This window comes from Phoca vitulina, unplaced genomic scaffold (assembly GCF_004348235.1).
Source record: "Phoca vitulina isolate PV1807 unplaced genomic scaffold, GSC_HSeal_1.0 scaffold43, whole genome shotgun sequence".
NCBI lineage: Eukaryota > Metazoa > Chordata > Mammalia > Carnivora > Phocidae > Phoca > Phoca vitulina.
In genome coordinates, this window is record NW_022589746.1 from 10,096,922 (window position 1) to 10,121,215 (window position 24,294).

The window sequence follows — 24,294 nt, forward strand, 5'->3', positions numbered from 1 at the left end:
TGGTTCAGTAGTTTTCACGTATGTGAAGATATTTCACGTTATATCTCGGCATCGACTCCTGTTGTTACTCTAATGTGTATTTTAAATGTAATATTCTTTTAAAATTTAATGCATCTTTTTCTATTTCCTTGCATTTTTAAATGAATACAGACATTACTGAACCAATCCTTCAGAAAGGTCAGCCGAGTTTTACATTAGGGACACATTTATTCATAAGAAAAGACTGAAATTATTTTTAAAAACAGCTGAAAACACTTATAACACTACGTAAAGAAGTAGTATTTATCTTACTGTTGATGTTTTAGCAGGGGGCAGAGCTGTCTGCCTTAGAATTTTGTATGAGTGTCTTAAGAATGTTCTTCACTGCCTTTTTCTTCATAGCAGAAGCAACATGGTAGTGGTTAAGAGATGTGGACCCTGGACTCTTACTGCCGTGGCTCAAATTCCAGCATGGGGCATGCCACTTAACCTCTCTGTGCCTCTGTTTCCTTTTCTATAAACGAGAAGTGATAATGGTAGGATTGCTTTGACATAGAAATGAGTTAATATTTTTAGAGCACTTAGAATAGTGTCTGAGACACAAGAAAAGCATATGTTAGATACTATTATCATTATAATTGTATTTCTTGAATTATGCTGGAAAAAAAGTTGGCTACCAACATTCACCACTCACTTTATTGCTGTAGTGCCTTGGTTTGGCTTGGTTGTGCATTTTCCCACAAAGGATTCAGATATTCAGATGTGACCCAAAGCCCGTGTTTGTAACCTACAAGCCAAGAATGGTTTTGCATTTCTAAGTGGGTGGAAAAAAATAAGGAATATTTTGCAACATGTGAAAAGTATATTCAAATTTCAGTGTCCACAAATAAAGTTTTATTAGAACACTAATAAAAACCATTTGTCTCTGTTTTGCCTGAGGCTGCCTTTAGCACTACAAGAACAGAGTTGAGTAGTTCTGACAGAGACCGTATGACTCAAGAGAGCCAGCGACAGTTACTATCTGGCACTTTACAAAGTTAAGTTTTTCTGTTACTTAGAGCTGAAAACACCACAATCAATGTATATGATGTACTTTTATATATATTGTGTGTTTCAGAAATGATGCATACAGCAATTTGTGGGTGGGTGGTTTTCTGCAGTGTATTTATTTTGTATATTGTATTTATATGTTAAAAGCCTAAGCATTAGAATTTTTTCAAATGTGTTTTATTTGTTCAACTGTCATAAAATCAAAACATTTTCTGATGGAATGTAGCAGTACATGTATAAAATAAACATTGTCTAAATTAAATCAAATTGTCAATTGGTCCCTACTTAAAAATACTCCCTTATTTTCTTCCAAGTCAATGGCCGGTGTTCCCTATATCATTTTATAATTTTCTCACTATCCCATGACCATCTTTGTCATACTTAACTAGCATAATCTAATAACAAAAACCTTACAATGCCCAACTCCACCAGCTACATTACTAGTAATCTACATTACTAGTATTACTACAGTACCAGAATTATTTTATTGCCTAAACTTCATGATTGTGAAATGCTGCTCCGATCTAAATCCTGCCACTTGCCCGCCCCTTCCAAATGATGACTTTCGTGATGCTCAACTTCTTAAACATGCCTTGATTTGTCTGCTGTTTACCACCAATGAACACCTACTGTGATATTTAGTAATTGCTTTGCTACCTATATAACTTCTAAATACTCAAACACAATAAATATTGTTACGATACTCTACCCAACACTGACATGAGCATGCCATCTTGATGAGAGCTATGCCTTCAGAGTAGTTCTTTATTTCAACCTGCTGCGAAAGCAAATGTTTCCTAGTTTCCCCTGGCTTCTCAATCAAAAATAAAAATTACTGCTTTTTGAGGAAAATCCAGTAACTCTGGATTTTGAATAATACAGAATAATGTCTGTACTAATGAAAAGACTTTAAAGATACTCTGAGAATAAAATATTCCTGGCCTTCAAAGTCAAGAAGGATGGAAGGAGACTGACTGCCTCTTGGCCAGAGTTTTAAGTCACGAATTAGTAACCATAAGAATCGAAAGATCAGAGACAACTGATCACCAGATCAACTGATGGGTGTTTCATCAGATGCACACATGCTTATGAGGGCCAGCCAGCCTGGCAGTTCCACATTTCTGAAGGCCAATCAGCAACAGCATTCACTATGACCATGTTCTGTAAAGTCAGAAAGTCAGCTACAGCCTCATTCCAGTGACCAAACTTTTACAACGGAAAGCCAGTCAGTCCCTCAACATTCCTGTTTTTGAAAGCCCACCAATCCCTGAATCTTATTTCCCAAACTTGTATCACTTCTTACTTTCCTGGACTGATTTATAAGTATAGCCCTTCTTTGGTTAGTATGATGGTCAAAGGAAGACAATATCAATTCCTTCTCTTATTCCATTCTAAAAAGCTATTCTTTTTTTTCTCCTCCTCTTAAATCTGCACTGGCCTTGTGACTTGCTTCGGCTTAGTAGAATATGGCAGAAGTTCCAGGCCAACACTTTAGGAAGTGTGGCAGTTTCCACTTTCCTTCTTGAAGCTAATCATCATGCAGAAAGTTCAACTAGTCTGAAATTACCAAGCTGTGAAGAAACTCAAGCTATGAGGAGAAAGCCCCATATAATTCCAGACATGTGAGCAAAGTTTCTTTAGACCTTCTGACCCAGCCCCATCACTGGCTGAATTTAGCCAGCCAAACAAGACTTCAGCCAATGCCAGGTGCAGCAGAGAAACCACCCACTCTACAAGAAATAATCAAGAAATAATCATTTTAAACCATTAAGTTTTGGGCGTTTTTGTTACACAGTAATAGATAACTGAAACAGAAAGTGAGCCATAAATCAAGCTTTAGATATTGATTAGTCTCTTCTTTCTCAAAAAGTTGTGCAGCATACGAAGCCCTTAGAAGTTTGCCACATTAATAACACTACAATGACCATTGTTTAATCTGATGTCAAAAAAGGCTTTACCCACATACAACAATCTACCCCCATGAAAGAGAGCAATCCTAGCTCAACTACACTGTCCCGTGCTGCCACCCCAATTACAGCTGTATACTGGAAATTAAAAAGACTAAACCCCAATGATGGGGAAATTGTCCAGACATTTTTTTACAGTAATGATTCTATTTAAGAGAATAGAGAGTAGGTCACCTTCAACAAGTGACCAGATCTTGCTTTATCTATAAAGTTCTGATTTGGCTTCGGACCCTCCCTCATGGAGCATTATAGCTCTGGGCCAAAGAGGTGTTTTGGGTTGTCTGGTTGATATAGGGCAGGGCAAGTACTGGGTTGCTGTGAGAGAGTTAGAGGAGGAGGTTGGGGCTGGGACTAGTTGGTTTACATTTGAAAGGTGAGCTCCAGGATCAGCCCTTTGCCATCTCTAAGAGAGGAAGGCTCTCCCTTGGCCAGCAAGCATTTTAAAGTTGCCAAACATAAAATACAGAAAAAACATGATTAATACACGATGCTTTCAGAAAAGCTCAATATTCCTTAGCCTAAGGTCCTATGACTACTCCTCATGTTAATGGCAATGTGATCTATACTTTTAAAATCCCTATAAACTCTCATGAAATTGTTACTAAATGACCTGAGAAATAGCTTGAATTTTCCCCTCATAAATTGAGATTATCAAACATCTAATGTCATGTAAACTGTATGCCTGAAAGGTAAGAACTGCATTTCCTAAAGTAAGGTCACCAGAAACACCTCTACATATTCTATAATGAGATTATATATGTTAAAACAGACACCAATCAATGTCAGTCTTCAAATCACATTGAAAAGGATCATTTCCTGTATTTATATGCTTAATAATAAATGCTACAAGAATAAAACCATGGATAAAAATTACTGATCCATTTATTTCTGCCTTTGGAACAAATGGACAAAACAGCTTAAGTTGTAAAGGCCCCACAGACTAAAATAAATCCATTCATTGAAGTAATACCAAGAAATAACATTGATGTTGAATACTGCACAGAAAGACAGAATCTTTATATATGTCTGCTTCCCAGGTGCTTAACCATTGCTACACAGCCAGTATGCTCAGCCAACAGTAAATGGTGATTCTGCACTAAAGAGATTAAGGGCTTCATGGTCAAAACCGTTTTGACCAAAATGAGGGAAACTGAGAAACTCTAGTGAGGAAAATGATACAGATCTAACTAATGTGGAGGTGCTAGGAGAAGAACACTGACACTGTGTAAGAGGCAACCTGTGAATAATACTTAAGAGTTAAACTCTCACTTTTTTTCAGAGAATCCATAAAAATTAGTATTTTCTTGGATGTCCTGGGTAGGCTACTTAAAGGTAGACTTCCCAGAACGATTTCTGTTAGCTGCCAAACTACTAAATTTACCTAAAAAAACAGAATAGTTAAGATTCACTGTTCTCATTGTATCTATGATTTCCCATTTATCCTCATAAATGAATCCTATATTTTAGCACAACTATGTGTATGAGTAAATTTGTGTACAGAGTATCTCTTAATTAGCTTTTTGACGGAATATGGACTCCCTAATTATAGACATCTGTTCAGAGGTTCCAACACCATAAGCAACATCTCACCATCTCATCTCATCCCATCATTCCCTTGGCTTGAAATTCTCTCTTTCCCTGCAACTCTCATCACACCCTGGGGGGAGTCCTTGCAAGACTGTGACCAGCCCATCTCACATGTGTGTGACAAGACTGGCCTCAGCTTTCCACATAGTGCCTGCCAATCTATTTCATCCTAGAATCCTCCTTAGGAGAGCTTAAGAGTGACCCAAATCTCCCCCTGAAGAGACAGAGAGCAGCCAGAGGTGGTGGCTGATACCAGTACCGCAGACCGTCCCTGCCTCTTCTAGGAGCAGAATGTTCATACCATGAAACTAGAGAGCTGCCGTTTCTGAAAACCTCCATGACATGTGCCCTCGGTGTCAACAGACCAATTCCCAGAAAAGCACTAGGGCCAGGAGAGGTGCAAGGTTCTGTGCTACAGATAACCTTTTCAGGGTATTGGAAGCCTGGTCATTTAAAACAAATTTTTTTCCCCATAAAACAGAAAAGAATGGAGGATAACATGAACACCTATCCCCGTTAACAAGTAAAAGATTACAAAAATCAAAGCCATGGGTATCTTTGCAAAATCATTCCCCAAACTACAACCTTTCCACTCTGAACTATTCTAAACTTGTTTATCTTCTCTATTTACTTATACTCTTACTTTATATCTAGAGTTTATATAGAAATAATAGATATTATTTGCTTTGCAAGTTTTCTGTCAGTGTGGTAACATGTAAGCTCTTCTGAAACTTGCTATTCAATTCTATGGTTTTGGATTTATGCATATTGATCTATGTATATAGCTCAAGTTGAATATTTAAACTATTATATAATATACTTTATAAAACTACAAGAACCGTTTCAGTTGTTGAACATTTAGTTTCCAATTTTTTATTAGTGAAATGTAATTTCACAATATGAAATAAGAGAATTCACTATTATAAATACAATTACTGCCCATACTTTTGCCAACGAGTTAAGAATTTCTTTATAGAGTGTTTTAAACATTTAAAAAAAAACTTCCACACTATAAGAAATAATTTATTATACTTCATGACCAACACACCCACAAAAACATATTAATTCATTCATAAAACTTTATTAAGTACCTACCATTTATCAGGAACTATTTTAGGCACTCTGGAAATAGTAGTGAATAAAAACAGCTCTACCTTAGTAACACTTGTATTGTGGTGGGCAGGGTATTGGGGGAGGAACAGAGTTTAGGAAATATAAAAAAGTTACATATATAGTACACAAGATGGCCAGTGTTGTTTTAAAAAAGAAAAAAGGATAGCGAATTACAGAGAGGGAATTCAATTGTAAAAGGGGGTCAGAGAAGGTCTGAGAAAAAGGAGAGTCCAGCAAATAGCTGAAGAATGAGGAAGTGAACTTTGTGGATGTATGTGGGAATATGTGATATGTGAATATATGATAAATGCAGTATATACAATTATATATTTATATATGTATTAACGAATGTATGCATATCAACTTGAAACACATTTGCATGAAACAATATCATTTCTACCCATGATGTTATTTTCTAATCAATTCTATTTTACCCTTTTACTTATTGATATGAGCACTTACTAAGTCTGGGACACATTATGGGAGTTTCTCTAAACAAGTTTTTTTTCTTTTTTTTAACTTCGGTTCCCTTTAAGCAATGCAGTATTCTCCAATAGCAATACGAACTTAAATGTGGTCATACCTTCAATAATGTTTAAACACTTATTATGTACCAGGCACTATTCTCAGCATGGGGTTTACAGCAGTGAACAAAAGAAAACTCCATGCACTCACAGAGTTCACAGAGGTTTAATTCTAGTTGGGGAAGACAGGATAGGTAGGGGGTCAAAAAGTAAGATACTTGTTATGGCAGACTGTGGTAAGTTCAAGGATAAAAAACTAAGAAAGCAAGCTAGATAATTGATGGAGGGGGGTGGTCAACGAAGTCCTCAAATGACACTATACTTGAGAAAACACTGTAAGGATATAATCGGATGAGCCACGTCGCTATCTAGAGTAAAAGCATGAAAGACAAGGAAAAAAAATATTTATAGTATACACAAATACAACTGAAGTATATCCTAAAAAAATCTCTGGAAAGATACCCTCACTATTTATAATGCACTGTTTTATATTCTATTTCAGCCTTGTATATGAACACGTTTTGCCCAAATCCACTGAAAGGACAGCCTATTAATAGATGTCATCCTACAATTTTAAAACCAAAGCTCCAGGAGTTACAAAGAGGAATGGAATAGCTGGGTCACAGGGCTGGTCCTCTCAAAAGAGACCATGCCAACTTTGTAGGGCCGAGGACACTAAAGTGGGAAGGAACATACCAGTGACAGGAGCACAGGTACAACAGGCGAGCTTAGTGCTGACCGTGCTCTGCAGGCCAAGACTAATGGTAGGAGACGCCGCTATGGAACTGCTCTCACAAAGGCCAAAGGAGATGATGGAATTCTGACACCGCAGAAGCCAGGTGGCAACACTAACAGCAAAAGTAGAGCAAGTAGAGGGCCCCAACCCACGACCACATCTAATCCTAATTCATGCCCAAGGACCCCAACTCCTACTACCATCCTACTGGGAGGCTGGGTTTCAACAAATGAATTCTGGCGGGACACAAACATTCAGTCCGTAACTACTAGAAACCAAAAATGACCTCGTCTTGGATTTATAATGCACATATAACAACCATAACAAAAAGAACAGCGCCAGGCAGGAGGGAAATGGACTTTTACGGTTGCAAGGTCTCAACATTTTATGTGAAATGGTACCTTATTAACTCCAACTAGAAGGTGAAAAGTTGAAGATGTATACTGAGGTAGCTGCTCTAGCAACTGCTATACATATAATGCAAAGAGATATTGCTAAAAAGCCAACAGACCAATTAAAGTCGAATTCTAAAAATATTCAAATTCAACAGAAAAAGGGCAAGAAATCAGAGAACAAAAAAAGAGGGACCACACATAAATAGTGAAAGTATAGAACTAAATCCATCAATAGCTACATTAAATATTAAGGGAGGAAATGAGGTAGTTTTCGAGAAGGCCAAGTATGATTGTGAAAGGCATCTGCCTCATGGCAGGCATCTGCAGTCTCCAGGAAGAGGTAGGGTATTCTCTCTATTAAAGAGAAATGGCTGCTTCTGCCAGCCTGAACAGTTTAGAAGAATCTCTGCGCTCAAGAGTCTTGGGTGAACAGCTGCAAATTTCCCCATTCTAGATCTCAATTTTCCACTCCTGTTTCGCACAGGAAGTCTGTAACACCTGCCCCGTTGCCATCTCCTGCCACCCTGAAGTTAAACCTCGGGCATGACTTAACAGGACACAGCCTCACTTCTCAGGACACAAGAATCTTCTGAATGCTTTTATGGAGGTCTACTATCCTTCACTGTGCCCTGTGTTGACAGCTAACTTGAACCTGTATCTTCGAGGCTTCTGAGGCAGAAAAGTCACTAACTCCACAACTCATTTCTCACAACTTCATAAACTTATCATTGCCCCATCCTGTTCAAAGTGCTACAGCTACTGCACAGGACAAATCTACCCGTCCTCACCCTCATCTACCACACAGGAGAATCCTTCTATTACAGGACGACGAGGGTTATCCTCATACTATCGGCAACGTGGCCTTCACTGAAATGTGACCAATAAGCAATTGAGTTTTAGATTCCAAAACTCAAGTTCTCATTTCAAGGACCACTTCTGGCACCAACAGGACTACGGTGGGTTTGCACAAAAGCAGAGACAGACAAGGAATTAGGCACAGATAGTTTATTTTGGAGGTCAGCTCGAGAAAACAGAGAGGGAAAGCAGAGAGCTGGCCGGTTAAGGAGGGAAAGTTAATAAAGTGCCACTGGAGAGAACAGTGTCTAACACCACCGTGGACTCTGAATCACTCCAAAGGATGCGCCTCAGAATAGACCCTGTTGAGGGATGAGCGGGGCAAAATTAACATTCAGGGTATTTTTTTTTGTACCATCTTCTTACTGTTTGCTCATAGTCCACTGGTAGTGATGTTTTATCACTGAATGAAATATGGAAAATTACTACCTATGTTCTTTACAGGTCCTATTTTGAAATATAATTGTCTTTAGTATTTTCATCTATATATATATTGAGTACCACATCAGGTGGTGTTATGTTTTTTTTTGCTTCCAATGTGAAATAATTTAAGAAGCTTATGAAAATAGTTTTATACTTACCCATATTTTTACCCATTTCCTTCTTTCTTTTCTGAATTTCCAAGACTCCTTCTGTTATCATTTTCTTGAAAAACTTCTTTTAGCCACTGTCTGAAGGTAGGTCACCCTGCAACACATTCTGTTTTCCTTTATCTGAGAAAATATTTCCCTTTTATTCCCAAAGGCTATTTTTAATATAGACTTCATAGTAGACAATTATTTAATGGCTTGAACAATTTTATGCCATATACTTCTGGCCTCCAAGGTTTCAGGTGAGAAATCTCTTGCCATTTGTACTGGGTTCCCTAAAAGTTAATACACGGTTTTTCTTGAACTTCTTTCATGATTTTTTCTGTTACTAGTTTTTAGGTTGATTAAAATGTGTCTCTGCATGGACTTGTATTAATTTATCCTCTTGTGGTTAACTTTCCTTCTTCAATCTGTATATTTATGTTTTCTGCCAAGTTTGAGAGATTTTCAAATACAGGCATACCTTGTTTTATTGTGCTTTGCTTTACTGCACTTCAGAGATACTGCATTCATTACAAATTAAAGTTTTGTGGTGATCCTGGGTCCAGCAACTCTATTGGCACCATTTTTCCAAAAGCGTTTGTTCATTTCGCGTCTCTTTGTCACGTTTTGGTAAGTCTCACAATACTTCAAACTTTTTCATTGTTATTATTTTTGTTATGGTGATGTAATCAGTCATCTTTGACGTTAGCATTTTAATTATTTGGGGGCACCAGAACTGTGCCCATCCAAGACAACAACCTTAATCATGAATGTGTGTGTGCTGACCATTCCACTGACCAGTCATTCCGCCATCTCTCTTCCTCTCCACGGGCCTCCTTACTCCTTGAGACACGACAATGTTGAAATTAGGCCAGTTTATATCCTACAGTGTCAAGTGTTAAGTGAAAAGTCGCATGTCTCAAATTAAATCAAAAGCTAGAAATGATTCAGCTGAGTGAAAAGGGCACACCAGAAGCCAACACAGGCCAAAAGCTAGGCCTCTTGTGTCAGTCAGCCAAGTTATGAATGCAAAAGAAAAGTTTTGGAAGGAAACTGAAAGTGCCACTCCAGTGAACACACAGATAAGAAGGCGAAACAGCCCTATTGCTGATATGGAGAACGTCTGTGTGGTCTGGATAGAAGGTCAAACCAGCCACATTCCCTTAAGCCAAAGACTATTCCAGAGAAAGGTCCTAACTCTCTTCAATTCTGTGAAGGTGGAGGAAGGCGAGGAAGCTGTGAAAGAAAAGCTGGAACCTCAGAGACGTTGGTTCGTGACACTTAAGAAAAGAAGCTGTCTCCGTAACATCAAAGTGCCAGGCGAGGCAGCTGGTGCTGATGGAGAAGCTGCAGCAAGTTCTCCAGAAGACTGAGCTGAGATAATGCAGGAAGGTGGCAACACTGAACAACAGATTTCCAATGTAGACAAAGCAGCCTTCTATCGGAAGAAGATGCCATCTAGGACTTTCATAACTAGAGAGAAGTCAATGCCTGGCTTCAAATCTTCTAAAGACAGGCTGACTCAGTAAGGGCTGGTGACTTTAAACTGAAGCCAATGTTCATTTACCATTCCAAAAATCTTGGGGTCCTTAATAATTATGCTGAATCTACTTTGCCTGTATTCTATAAATGGAACAATGAAGCCTGCATAACAGCACATCTGTTTACATCATACTATTTAAGTCAATTACTGACATGTACCACCCAGATTAAGATTCCTGCTCATTCACCAGGAATACACCTGGTCACCCAAGAGCTCTGATGAAGATGGACAATGAGATTAATCTTGTTTTCATGTCTGCCAACAAAATATCCATTCTGCAGCCCAAGGAGCAAGGAATAATTTTGATTTTCAAGTCTTACTATTTAAGAAATACATTTTAGGGGTGTCTGGGTGGCTCAGTCGGTTAAGCATCTGACTCTTGATTTCAACTTAGGTCATGATCTCGTGGGTCATGAGATCAAGCCCTGTGTTGGGCTCCAAGCTGGGCATGGAGCCTGCTTAAGCTTCTCTCTATCCCTCTCCCAATGCCCCTCCCACCACTTGCACTCCCTCTCTCTCTCTCAAAAAAGAGAAAAAAAGAAATACATTTTAGAAGGCTATAGCTGCCATAGATAGTAATTTCCCTGATAGACCTGGGCAAAGTAATTGAAAACCTTCTGAAAAGGATGCCCTATTCCAGATTCCCATGTAGTTCATGGGAAAAAGTCAAAATACCAACATAACAGGGGTTTGGAGGAAGCTGACTGCAACCCTCATGGAGGACTTTGAGGGGTTCAAGACTTCAGGGGAGGAAGTCACTGCAGATGTGGTGGGAAGAGCACGAGAACTAGAACCGGAAGTGGAGCCTGAGGATAGGACTGAACTGCTATAATCTCATGATGATAAAACCTGAACAGATGAGAAGTTGCTTCTTATGGATGAACAAAGAAAGTGGTTTCTTGAAATGGAATCTGCTTCTGAAGATGCTGTGAAGATTGTTCAAAGGACAAGAAAGGACCCAGACTGTCACATAAACTTGCTGATTAAGCAGCAGCAGGGTTTGATAGGACTGACTCCAATTTTGAAAGAAGTTCTGTGAGTAAAAGGCTGTCAAATGCTACAGAGAAATTGTTCGTGAAAGGAAGCATCGACTGATGTGGCAAACTTTGCATTGTTGCCACAAGAGATTGCCCCGGCCACCCAACCTTCAGCAACCACCACCCTGATCAGTTCACGGCCAACACTGAGGCAGGACCTTCCACCAGCAAAAAGTTCCCTGAAAGCTCAGACAATGATTAGCATATTTTAGCAATAAAGTATTTTTAAATTAAGGTACGTACTATTTTCTTCTATAGATATAGTGCTAGTGCACACGTAACAGACTACAGTAAGGTGTAAACATAACTTTCATAAACACTGAGAAACCAAAAAATTCATCTGACTCGCTTTATTGTAATATTTGCTTTATTGTCATGATCTGGAACTGAACCTGCAATATCTCTGAGGTTTGCCTGTATCTGACAAAGAACTATAATCCAGAATATACAAAGTACTCTCAAAACTCATCAGTAAAACCACAACCCAGTCAGAAAATGGGCAAAAGACAAAAAGAACCACTTCAACAAAGAGCAAAACAAGACAGCAAATATATAGTTAAAAACATTTTAAACACCATTAGGGAAATGCAAATTAAAATTACAGCAAGGGTGGCTCAGTTGGTTAAGCATCTGCCTTCAGCTCAGGTCATGATCCCAGGGTCCTGATACTGAGTCCCGCATTGGGCTCCTTGCTCAACGGGAGCCTGCTTCTCCCTCTGCCTGCCACTCCTCCTGCTTGTGCTCTCTCTCTGACAAATAAATAAAATCTTAAAAAAAATAAATTAAAAAAAATAAAATGACAGCAAGCTATCACTACATACCTATCAGAATTTTTTTTAAAGATTTTATTTATTTAATTGAGACGGGGGCAGGGGGGGAGAGAAAACACATAAGAAGCAGGTGGAGAGGCAAAGGGAGAGAGAGAAGCAGACTCCCTGCTGAGCAGGGAGCCCGATCTGAGGCTTGATCCTAGGACCCTGAGATCATGACCTGAACCGAAGGCAGATGCTTAACCAACTGAGCCACCCAGGCGCCCCATCAGAATTTTTTAAAGATTTTATTTATTTATTTGAGAGAGAGAGAGAGAGAGAGAGCAAAAGGGAGCACAAATGCGGGGGTGGGGGGGGCAGAGGAAGAGGGAGAAGCAGACTCTCCACTGAGCAGGGAGCCGGACGCCAAGACTTGATCCCAGGACCCGGGGATCACAACCTGAGCCAAAGGCAGACACTTAACTAAGCCACCCCTCTCAGAACTGTTAAAACAAAAAATAGTCCTAACACAAACAATGGTAAGGATGCAGAGAAACTAGATGACTTACACATTATTGGTGGGAATACAAAACGGTGCATTCCTAGCAGCTTATTTGTAATAGCCAAAAACTGCAAAAACCCCAGATCTATCAATGAATGGTTAAACAAACTATATATATGTTTATATATATATATATATAAATAACATGGAACAATATTCAGGAACAAAAAGGCATGAACCACTTATACAGTAACTTGGATGAATACTCAAGGTGTTATGTGTAGGGACAGAAACGAACCCCACAGGTGACATGTGTGTATCTCCATGTAACATGTCCGAACTGACAGTGGCAGAGCACAGAGGAGTAAAGAGGGTACGGTTATAAAAGGGCAACATGAGAGGTCCTTACGATGATGGAACTATACAGTATTTTGACTACAGTGGCAGATACACACAAGCTACACAAGTGACAAAGTTGTACTGTACTAAATATATACATGCAAACAAATGAAAAGAAGAAAAACTGGAGAAATGTTCCTAAGGCCTGTGATCAACGTCAATATCCTGGATGAGATATTTATTTATTTATTTATTTATTTATTTTTTAAAAGATTTTATTTATTTATTTGAGAGAGAGAGAATGAGAGACAGAGAGCACGAGAGGGAAGAGGATCAGAGGGAGAAGCAGACCCCCAGCCGAGCAGGGAGCCCGATGCGGGACTCGATCCCGGGACTCCAGGATCATGACCTGAGCCGAAGGCAGTCGCTTAACCGACTGAGCCACCCAGGCGCCCCTGGATGGGATATTTATACAATAGTTTTGCAAAATGTTACCATTAGTGAAAATTGGGTAAAGTGTTCCCTGGACTTGTATGTATTGTTTCTTAAAACTGCATGTGAATCTACATTCCTCTCATAAAAATTTCAATTTAAAAAAATAGCAAGATGGTAGATGTTCACCTAAGAACTTACTCCAAATAAAAGCATTAAGACAGAAGGCAGTGATTATCAGACAGGATAAGAAAGCAAGAGTCAACTCTATCCTATAGAAAAAATTCACTTTAAATTACATGACAAATATAGACTAAAGAAAGATGGAATTAGATATACCATGCAAACACTAATCATAAGCTGAAGTGGTTATATTAATATCAAAAAAAAGCGGATTTCAGGACAAGGAATTTTGCCAGGAATGAACAGGAAAATTACAGAATGAAAAAGAAGACGTAACAATCTTAATGTAACTGTACCTAAAGTAAGAGAGCTTCAAGTTGTATGACAAACCGACAATAGAAAAACACAAAGTCACAATTACACCTGGAAACTTCATACCTGTCTCAGGAATTGATAAAACAACTGAAAGGGAAATTAAGCATAGATACGTATAATTTGCAAAACATTATCAACCAACTGACATTTTACAACACCTCACCCAGTGACAGCGGAATACATAATCTTTTCAAGTTCACATGGAACATTCACCAAGAAAAACTTAAGGAAAATCATAAAGATTATATTCTCTGAACACAAACAAGTTAGAAATGAATAGAAAAGTATCTGAAAAAAAATCCCAAATATTTAGAAATCATGTAACAGTTTTCTAAATAACCCATGGCAGGGGTGGGTGGAGAAACCTTAACGTAAATTAGAAAATATTTTTAACTAAATGAAAATGAACACATAACTTTCCAGAATTTCTAGATGCTGGAGTGAAATTCAGAACTTTAAAAGTTTATAATTAAAATGAAAATAGTATCAAAACCAGTGAAAACCCAGCTTTCATTTTAAGAAGTTAAAAAAAGAACTAACCCCATAGTGAATGGAAACATAAAAATAGTAGCAAAGTGAACATAAGTCAATGAAATAAAAAAAGGACAAATAGAGAAAATCAATGAAACCAAAAGCTCATTCTTTTGAAAAACATAATCAGTGAAACTGATAAATTTCCTCCAAACCAATGAAGAGAAAACAAATTTTATCAATGTAAAAACAAAAGAGGGGTGATCAGTACAGATCATACAGACATCATTCTTTATGAATAATGACACAACCGTCTTTAACGCAGAATCTGCAAATCAAACTCAGCAAAATATAAATGATGGACCACAACCAAGTGGATTTTATTCCAGAAATACAAGGTTGTTTAAACATTTAAAAAATATGTAAATGTAATTAATCGTATCAGGAAAATTTAAAAAGGAATCATGGGATTATTAGATTTTGTGCTTAAAAGGCCAAATGACAAAAATCAACATTTATTCATAAAACTCTCAGCAAACTTGAATAAAAAACAACATTCTATACCTGAGAAACCCACAGCTGACATGAAACATGGTAAACGACTCAATGCTGTCCCCTAAGACTGCGAGTAAGGCAAGGATGTCTTTTGTCACCAGTTCTCTTCAGCATTGTAGTGAGAATGCAGTAAAGGCAAAAAAAAAAAAAGAAAGAAAAAAAGAAAAAAAACGTAAACAGCATAAAGATTGAAAAGAAAGAACCAAGTGCAGGAGACATGATCATATACAATTAGAAAATTTTATGGAATCAAAAAGCTACCAAAATGATGTTTATCAAGGTTACAGGAAACAAGGTCAATACACAAGGATCAACTGTATTGCTACAGATTAACAAAGAACTACTGAAAGTGAAATCAGATAAACAATACTACTTATAATGGCATCCAAATCAAGACAGACTTAGGGATAAATCTAACAAAACAATGTCTGTACTCAGGCAATACAAAACGCTGCTGAGAGAAATTAAAGACCTAATTAAACGGTGCGATAGAGCACATTCATGGATCAGAAAAGTCAGTATTAAGATGTCAACTTTCCCCAGACATACAGAATCAATAAAATCCTAAAAGCACTATGAAAGCAGCCTTTGTTTTTTTTTTTTAGAAACCGACAAGTTCATTCTAAAATGTATGTGGAAATGCAAAAGACCTGCAAGGGCCAAAACAGTTCTGGACAAGAGAACAAAGTTGGAGAACTGATACAATTTCATTTAAAGACTTATTAACAAAAAGATATGGGAATAAAGACAATGTAGAGAACCTAAACAGATCAATGGGACAGGAAAAAGGACCCATAGGTAGAAACCACCCCCCGACACACACAAAGACAAATAATCAATTGGATGTCTTAAAAGGTGCCAAGGTAATTCAACGGAGAAAAGATAGTCTTTTCAACAAATGGTGCTGAAAAAACGGAATGTTCAAATGGAATAATATAAATTTTGACCCTTAAAACACTATACACAAAAATATATTCCAAATAGATCATATACCTAATACAGAGCTAAAGCATTTAGAAAACAAGAGGAAAAATCTCTGATACTATTGGGTCTGCAAAGATTTCTTAAAAAAGATTAAAACTGGTAAGCTGGACTTTATCAAAATGAAAAACTTCCACAAATCCACAAACAGGGGGTACAGATTGGGGAAAATATCCAATCAATAAAAAATCTTTATTACTCAAAAATAAGACAAACAACCTACGAAGTGGGCAAACGATTTAAACAGATGCTTCACAAAATAAGATACACAAATGGCCAGTAAGTAAGTGAAAGATGCGTAACATCATTATTTATCAAGGAAATGCAAATGAAAAGCACAGGGAAATGCCACTATGCACATTAAAATGGCTGTATTAAAAAGTAACAATACCAAGTATTGACAAAAATGTGAAATAACTACAACTCTCACACACTGGTGACAGAAATGTAAAATGGAACAACCACTTCAGAGGAGTCTGACATTATATATACTAATCCTACAAACCGAAAAACTTTGCTCCTAAGTATTTACCCGAGAGAATAAAAACATGCCTACATTAAAATGCACATGAAGTTCACTGCAGCTATGTTCATAACAACCAAAAACTGGAAAGAGAATGGATACACTGTAATTAAGCATACAATAAAATATGACTTAATAAAAAACAAAGGAGTTACTGACAGATGCTAAAACATGGATGCATCTCAAAATCATGCTGAATAAAAGACAAGGAAGAGGACATCTTGGATATCTCCATTTATGTGAAATGATATTTTAAAAAATCAGTCTAACCTAGTTACTGAAAGCAGATCATTGGTTGCCAGGGGCCATGGTGGGGGGGCGAGTCCCAGAAGTGACTGGGAAAGGGGAATGAGAAACCCTTCTGGGTAATGGGTGTTGTCTCTCTAAACTGTAGGAGTCATATGTATGAGTATACTCTTATTAAAACTTGAGTTGGTATATTTAACCATATTTAAATTATTGCCCAGAGTTGATTTTTAAAAATTTGGAAACATTATTATTTTAATAACAAAGCTCTTAAATTTTTGAAAATCATAAACAGGAAAATAGACAATATTGTTATAGTCATATATCATGCTTTATTAAAATGCATCAACTAAAGCTAAATATGTCAATATGTATAAATATCAAAACCATGCACCTAAAGACAAAAGCAAGTTGCAAAACATGTGTTCCCACTGATATACAAGCAAAACAATGTTAGACACACACACAGAGAAATACATGTAAAATATTACTGTAAAAGTAATGAGATGTGAGATCAATATTAACGAAATTTAGAAAAGTGCTGAAGGTGGTAGAAGTTATAGGATATGGAATGGATTTGAGGATGGTATGCAGATACTTCAACTATTCTTGTACATTACTTCCAACCTGCAGCAGACACAGCAATGGTTATGATATTCCTCATAACTGGACACACCCCCTGGAAAGGTGGGCTATCACTGGGTCAATAGGCCTGAATTCAAGAAAGTTGAGCTATGATGAGCTTCCTGGAAATTTCAGTTGGGACACAAAGGTCATATGCCCTACAGTACTCTACTTTCATTAACACACTCAATGTTTCTTCTGGTTCCTGAACCTAAGAAGAGGAAGCAGATACGTCCTCCAGACTGTCCCTGGCTGGTGGAAGTGTACATTCTGGTATGAGTCTAGTCCATGGGGAGAACCCCTCGAGTAGACCCCAGGATGAACCAGACCATCAAGCATTCTTTGCAGAGGTAACAGCATAGTTTGGGGACAGACTAATCAAAAACCCATGATGGCTCATGCTAGGGAGGGCCATGGGGTGACATGTGTTTCTCCCAAAGTGAAATCAGAGTCTGAGAAGATTATTCAGTTTATTTGTTCTTTTCAAAAAGCTTCGCATTCCAGTTAATGTTTTTAAAAATGTCTATTTTCAGCTTTATTTCTATTAAAAAATTTGAGATTAGAGAAAAACATAACTTTAAGAATAATATATCTAAAGGACAATTTCTGTCCCTATTTCCTAAAGACATACTTCCTTCAATAAAATCTTCAGATATAATAAAGTCTGAATTTTGTTAAAGTCTGCACATTCAAAACATCTTTATGACTTCCTCCAATATCAATTGTCTTGCTGAACAAAATGGCATTTCTGGATAAAGGCTCAACCACATTTGCTGCATTCTTCGGGTATCTTCCCTATTATTTCCCTGACATATATCGAGTACAACTTGTGTATGAAGGTCTCAAAAAAATACAAGATGTTGACACTTTTTCCCAAGTGTGGTCTGATTGTTATTTATGGCCAAATTCTGGAAGAACATTTTCACTCATCTGTTTGATTGACAGGATTATCTCCTATGTAAGTTCTTTGTTTAATAAGCTCTACTTCATAATAAAAATAATTCCCCATATTTCCTACATGCATTAATAGGGTTTCTTCTACTGTCACTTTTAGTTGTCTTACTTACAACAGATTTTTAAACATTCACCAAATTCAGAGTATTTTCCACTATGAGTATTCTCGTTTACTTTGGAAGATGACTTATGGTAAAAGATTTGCCATTCTTCACATTCATAGGAGTCATGTCTTTTGTGAATTTTCTGTGGTATTTTGAGGTATGAATCACAAGAGAAAGATTTCTCTCACTGCTATATTTACAAATTTTCTTCCCCTGTGTGTAACCTTGGATGTACTGTGATAACTGCTTTCTTGGAGGTTTTCTCACTCTCAATACATTCATAGGGCTTCTCTCTTATGTGTCTTCTCTGATGTACTTTGAGGCCTGAGTTACAACTGAAGGTTTTCCCACAACGATTACATTTATAGGGTTTCTCTCCTGTGTGTGTTCTCTGATGCTTAGTGAGATCTGACTTATGATAGAAAGACTTCCCACATTCGTTACACTTGTAAGGTTTCTCCCCTGTGTGTATTCTCTGATGTACGGTGAGAACGGATTTCTCAGAAAATGACTTCCCACACTCATTACATTCATAGGGCTTCTCACCTGTGTGAGTTCTCTGATGTGATCTGAGGACTGAGCTGCAAGTGAAGGTTTTCCCACACTGATTACAGTGATATGATTTTTCCCCTCTGTGTGTTCGTTTATGTATTGTATAATCTGACTTATGGCAAAAGGTCTTCCCACATTTTTTACACACATAGGGTTTCTCTCCTGTATGAGTTCGCTGGTGTACTGTAAGGTATGAATTCCTAGAGAAGAATTTCCCACATTCCTTACATTCATAAGGTTTCTCACCTGTGTGAGTTCTGTGGTGTTTAGTGAGGTCTGATTTATTGTAGAAGGTTTTTCCACATTCATTACACTTGTAAGGTTTTTCCCCTGTGTGGATCCTCTGATGTACTGTGAGGACTGATTTCTCAGAGAAGGATTTCCCACACTCACTACATTCATATGGTTTCTCCTTTGTGTGAGTTCTCTGATGTACTTTTAGACCTGAGTTGCGACTAAAGGTTTTCCCACACTGATTACATCCATAGGGTTTTCCCCCTATGTGAGTTTTCTCATGTTTAGTGACATCTGACTTGTGACAAAAGGTTTTTCCGCATATCTCACATTCATAGGGCTTCTCCCCTGTGTGAGTTCTCAGATGTACTGTAAGGTAGGACTTTCTAGAGAAGAATTTTCCACATTGATTACACTCATAGGGTTTCTCACCTGTGTGTGTTTTCTGATGTATTGTGAGGACTGAGTTGCTTATGAAGGTTTTTCCACACTGACTACATTCATAGGGCTTCTCCCCTGTGTGAATTCTCTGGTGTACTGTGAGATAGGACTTATGGTAGAAGCTTTTTCTACATTCCTTACATTCATAGGGTTTCTCTCCCGTGTGAGTTCTCTGATGAATTATGAGGTGTGAACTTCTAGAGAAGCATTTCCCACACTCCTTACATTCGTATGGTTTTTCTCCTGTGTGGATTCGCTGATGTAAAGTGAGGAGAGATTTCCGAGAGAAGCATTTCCCACATTCCTTACATTCATAGAGTTTCTCTCTTGTATGTATTTTCTGATGTTTGGTGAGTTTTGACTTTTTGCAGAATGCTTTTCCACATTTATTACATTCACAGACTTTGTCTCCTATGTATGTTCTCTGAGTTACATTAAGAACTGACTTCTCCCAGAAAGGTTCTCCCAAGTTGTTATATTCAAATATTCTCTCTCCTGTGTCAGGAAAGTCTGATCTCCCATTGAAATTATCCACTCTTTCAATATACTCATGACCTTTCACCTCTAAATGAACTCTGTGTTCCAAGAGAGATGACTTCTCAAAAGTTTTAGCATATTCATGAAACTCATAAGGATTTTCTGTTCTTTGTGCCATCTTACGGACCATGAGGGCTGAATCATTACAGAAAGTTTTATCAGATTCATTATGTTCACAAGGACTCTGTCCTACATGAGCTTGGTTATATGGGATGACAACTGCCTTCTCATGGAAAGCTTTCCCACATTCCTTATATTCCTTATCGCTTTGAATAAAGGATTGCTCTATATTTTTAATTCTCTGATATGGGATGAAATCTTCATTATGACTGAGGTATTTTCCATTTTGAATGAATTCACAAGGTTTCTCTCCCATTTGAGTTTGTTCATGGTTAATATGAAGGAGCAATTTCCCATATGTATTGAGATCAATAGGCTTCTTACTTAAATAGTTTTTCTTATTAATAATTAATTCTGAAATACATTTCAAATTCATACCACACGAGTCACACCTACAGGGTATTTTTATGGAAGGAACTGTGTCTGTGCTGAAATTAAAAATGCTTCCTAATACATTACCTCTGTGCATAGTCAGTGTTTTGTTGTTGATAAATGGAGGCTGGCAGAAATGTCTGTCCTGGGTTTCTTGATTCTTTTCTAGTTGGTTATCAACTTTGCAGACTTCTAGAAATGAGAAAAACAAACAAACCATAAGCCATGAATCGTATCATAATTATGATGAAATTACACTTAAAACAAATGCCCTTTTACATCACTGGCTTGGTTTTGTGAAATAAGAGTGATCCAAATAGTCATACTGCCCCATCCTTTTGGATTAAAAAAAAATAAAACCTGACAGGGTGGAAAAGGGGGATAGAAACTTAGAACACACACATCTACATTTGGCAATTTTCAAAGACATATTTCAAGACTTAATATACACATTAGAAATAAATAAAAAGCATGGTGAAGAAAACAGACTTGGAAAAAAAATGGCTCATCTAGGAAGGGGAAATGCAGAAAACTAGAGAGGCCATGAAACTTAGTAGATAAGAGTGCCCTAAAGAAATAGAGGAACAATTTGATATTTTGAAGGATCAGACTTTACATAATTTTCCTCATACTTACATTAGTGCAGCTAAATTCTCTCTAAACTTTACATGTTTACAGTTTCATTCTCCTCCTTTTAAAATTACTTCTGTTTTGTTATATGTTAATTTAGTATACTGTTAATATCAAATTAAATTTCTGAAAGCACTGATTTCTTTGTGCTTGTGAATAGAGTCCTGTAATGTGGTTTCTAATTTTCCCTCTACTCATGTTACTTATAAAAAATACAAATGTCTACCAGGAAAAGTAAAATCAAAAAGATGAAAACAAGACTGAAAGATGACCAAACCCAACAGTTGTTTTAGTTGTGGTATAGTCAAACTTATTTTGTCAGATATGCTACCACCAGATGCTAATTTTTCCCCACTGTAAACTTGCTCTGACATAATAATTTTTTTCTTTTACACCCAGATTTCTACATTTCGTGGGTTGATTTATAACCATGGAAGACCTGACCTAAAACATTCAATGATATATTTATTTACCCTAAGAATTCTCAGCTATACTTCACTTTACCTTCTTGCTCAGTACATACAACGTAACAATGATGACCCTATTAAAAAACCTATTCAGGGCGCCTGGGTGACTCAGTCATTAAGCGGCTGCCTTCAGCTCAGGTCATAATCCCAAGGTCCTGGGATCGAGTCCCGCATCAGACTCCCTGCTTGGTGGGAAGCCTGCTTCTCCCTCTCCCACTCCCCTTGCTTGTGTTCCTGCTCTCGCTATCTCTGTGTCAAGTAAATAAAATCTTTAAAAAAAAAAAAAAAAAAAAACCTATTCAAAGTCCATTGTCTCCAAGCACCATCAGGAGCAAACACACTGCAGTTATAATTTCGGGGGCGGGGGGGAATTTGTCCCCAACCACATACATGTTAGATACTCAAGTGATCACTTCACTAGTTCATAATAAATGTCTTCTTTCTAGGAATGCCAGACTATTAACTTGCCAAAAATCATTCAAGTTCAACCAAGACTTTTCACTCAGCTGGTTTACATTCCCATTTTGGATTTGCTCAGAACTTCACTCTTTAGGAAAATGACACTGTCTCATAATAAGTCTTCACAAACATCTCTACCATTTCGAGTCCTACTTACATTGAAATTTAAAATTAATCACATTCTATACATCTCATTCTATCAGAATGTTGGATAATACCCCCTTTAAACATAAACATACCCTGTTAACTGCTGAAATTTGAAATACTCAGTAGTCTTTTTTTCTTTTCCCAACTACAACCTATGGTGTCAGAAGTATTTATATCTGATTTCCTCTGAATACATCTGAGTGGACATGAAAGTAATGGTCCTTAACAAGTGGTGTGCTTTTTCAAAACAAAGTTCAAGCTTTCTACAAATCTGTAATTTTGAACAAGAATCTACAGGTTTGGGGCACCTGGGTGGCTGAGTCGTTAAGCGTCTGCCTTTGGCTCAGGTCATGATCCCAGGGTCCTGGGATCGAGCCCCACATTGGGCTTCCTGCTGGGCAGGGGGCCTGCTTCTCCCTGTCCCTCTACCCACTGCTACCCCTGCTTGTGCTGTCTGTCAAATAAATAAATAAAATCTTTAAAAAAAAAAAAAAAAAAAAGAATCTACAGGTTTATAACCCAACATGTGCATTTAGAAATTAATTCCTTGTAGTATTTTCTGAATATAAAGGTTCTCGCACTCATCAAGAGGCACAGTTAATGAATTAAGTAATGATCCAATATCCATTATATGTTATATGACAAAATAAGATATGCTTTCTTTGAAGAAATTATAATCCAGTAATAGCTTCTTCATTCAACATCCATACACTATCAGGAATCAGATTCCATACTAGATAATGTAAATCAAAGCAAGGAAGGGACATTTTACAAAAGCTGTGGAAAGCTGAGCTTAAATTTAAAAATGTGCTTAAAAACAATGACAATGCTATTAACAATAGGAAAAGTTAACAGGAAAAGTAACCATTACCATGAGCCAAGCACTGTTCCATGTACTTTTCGTGTATTAATTCACAAGAATCCCCAAGTATGTTAGGAATGAAATGTGGACTTATATGGCAGGAAAGCATTATCTGTGGGTAATCCTAGGAATAAGGATTAAATGGGAGTTTAGCACCAGTTCTGTGCCACAGAGATGAGATGTAGTCATATTTAAGGGTTACTGGAACACCTGGGTGGCTGAGTTGGTTAAGTGTTCAACTCTTGGGATTCAGCTCAGGTTGTGATCTCAGGGTTGTGAGATTGAGCCCTGCTAGGGCTCCATGCTCAGCACAGAGTCTGCTTGAGATTCTCTCTCTCCCTCTTCTGCTGCACCACCCCACTCATGTGTGTTTGCTCTTAATAAATAAATCTTTTAAAAAAAGGTAAAAAAATATTAAGGGTCATTAAATGAGAAAAACGTAAATTTGCTATATTACGTATTGGGGAAAATACAACTCAAGATATTAACATGATAAATTAGATGCTTTGTGGGGCAAAGTGTAATTGCATTTAGGAATTAGAACAAAGAGTAAAACAGAATGCCCAAGTGCTTTGGTGGTATCAGTGCAAAGTGAGAATATAAAAAGAATTTTTTAAAGTTTACAAAAATATAACAATAGTGACCTAACACTAGTAAGAAAGGAAGACAGAAAAATAAAATGATACTAAGTTACAAGAGAAGACTCATAGAAGGTAACAAATGAAGCAGGGAAAATTTATGATTTGTGAATGCTCATTGTGATATTACTTCTTGCCACATTGAAGGGATCAGGATATCCTGTATATTCTGTATATGGGCAGGTATATAACACTGAATGTCAAGTGGGTAAAAGATGCTAAAAATATAATATGTAGTTAGTAGAATAAATGAAAACCTATTATCTTAGCTATAGCAAGGTATTATTATATTTTGAAGATCCAATTTGACAATTTGTACTTTAACAGGTAAATGTAGTCTGTGTCCATTTATGATTACTGAAAAAAATTCAAGTCGTCTCTCACATTTCACTTGGTACTTTATATTTGTCACAATTTTACTATTGATTCTATTGTACTTTTCTTCCTTCTTTTTGAAATAATTTCGTATCTTTTCCATTTTCTCTTCTTTACAACTTTA

The 24,294-nt window shown here is 37.2% G+C and overlaps 1 protein-coding gene across 1 annotated transcript in view; it reads right to left on the minus strand.

Moving 5' to 3' along the window:
- Window positions 1-15,016: 15,016 nt before the first annotated feature.
- Window positions 15,017-24,294, minus strand: part of LOC116648446 (zinc finger protein 33B-like) — a 29,507-nt gene continuing 20,229 nt past the window's right edge. Inside the window, exon 5 of the mRNA XM_032430434.1 lies at window positions 15,017-20,784. Coding sequence (XP_032286325.1) covers window positions 18,533-20,784 — 2,252 coding nt within the window. The 3' untranslated portion in view covers window positions 15,017-18,532. The remainder of the gene's footprint in view (window positions 20,785-24,294) is intronic.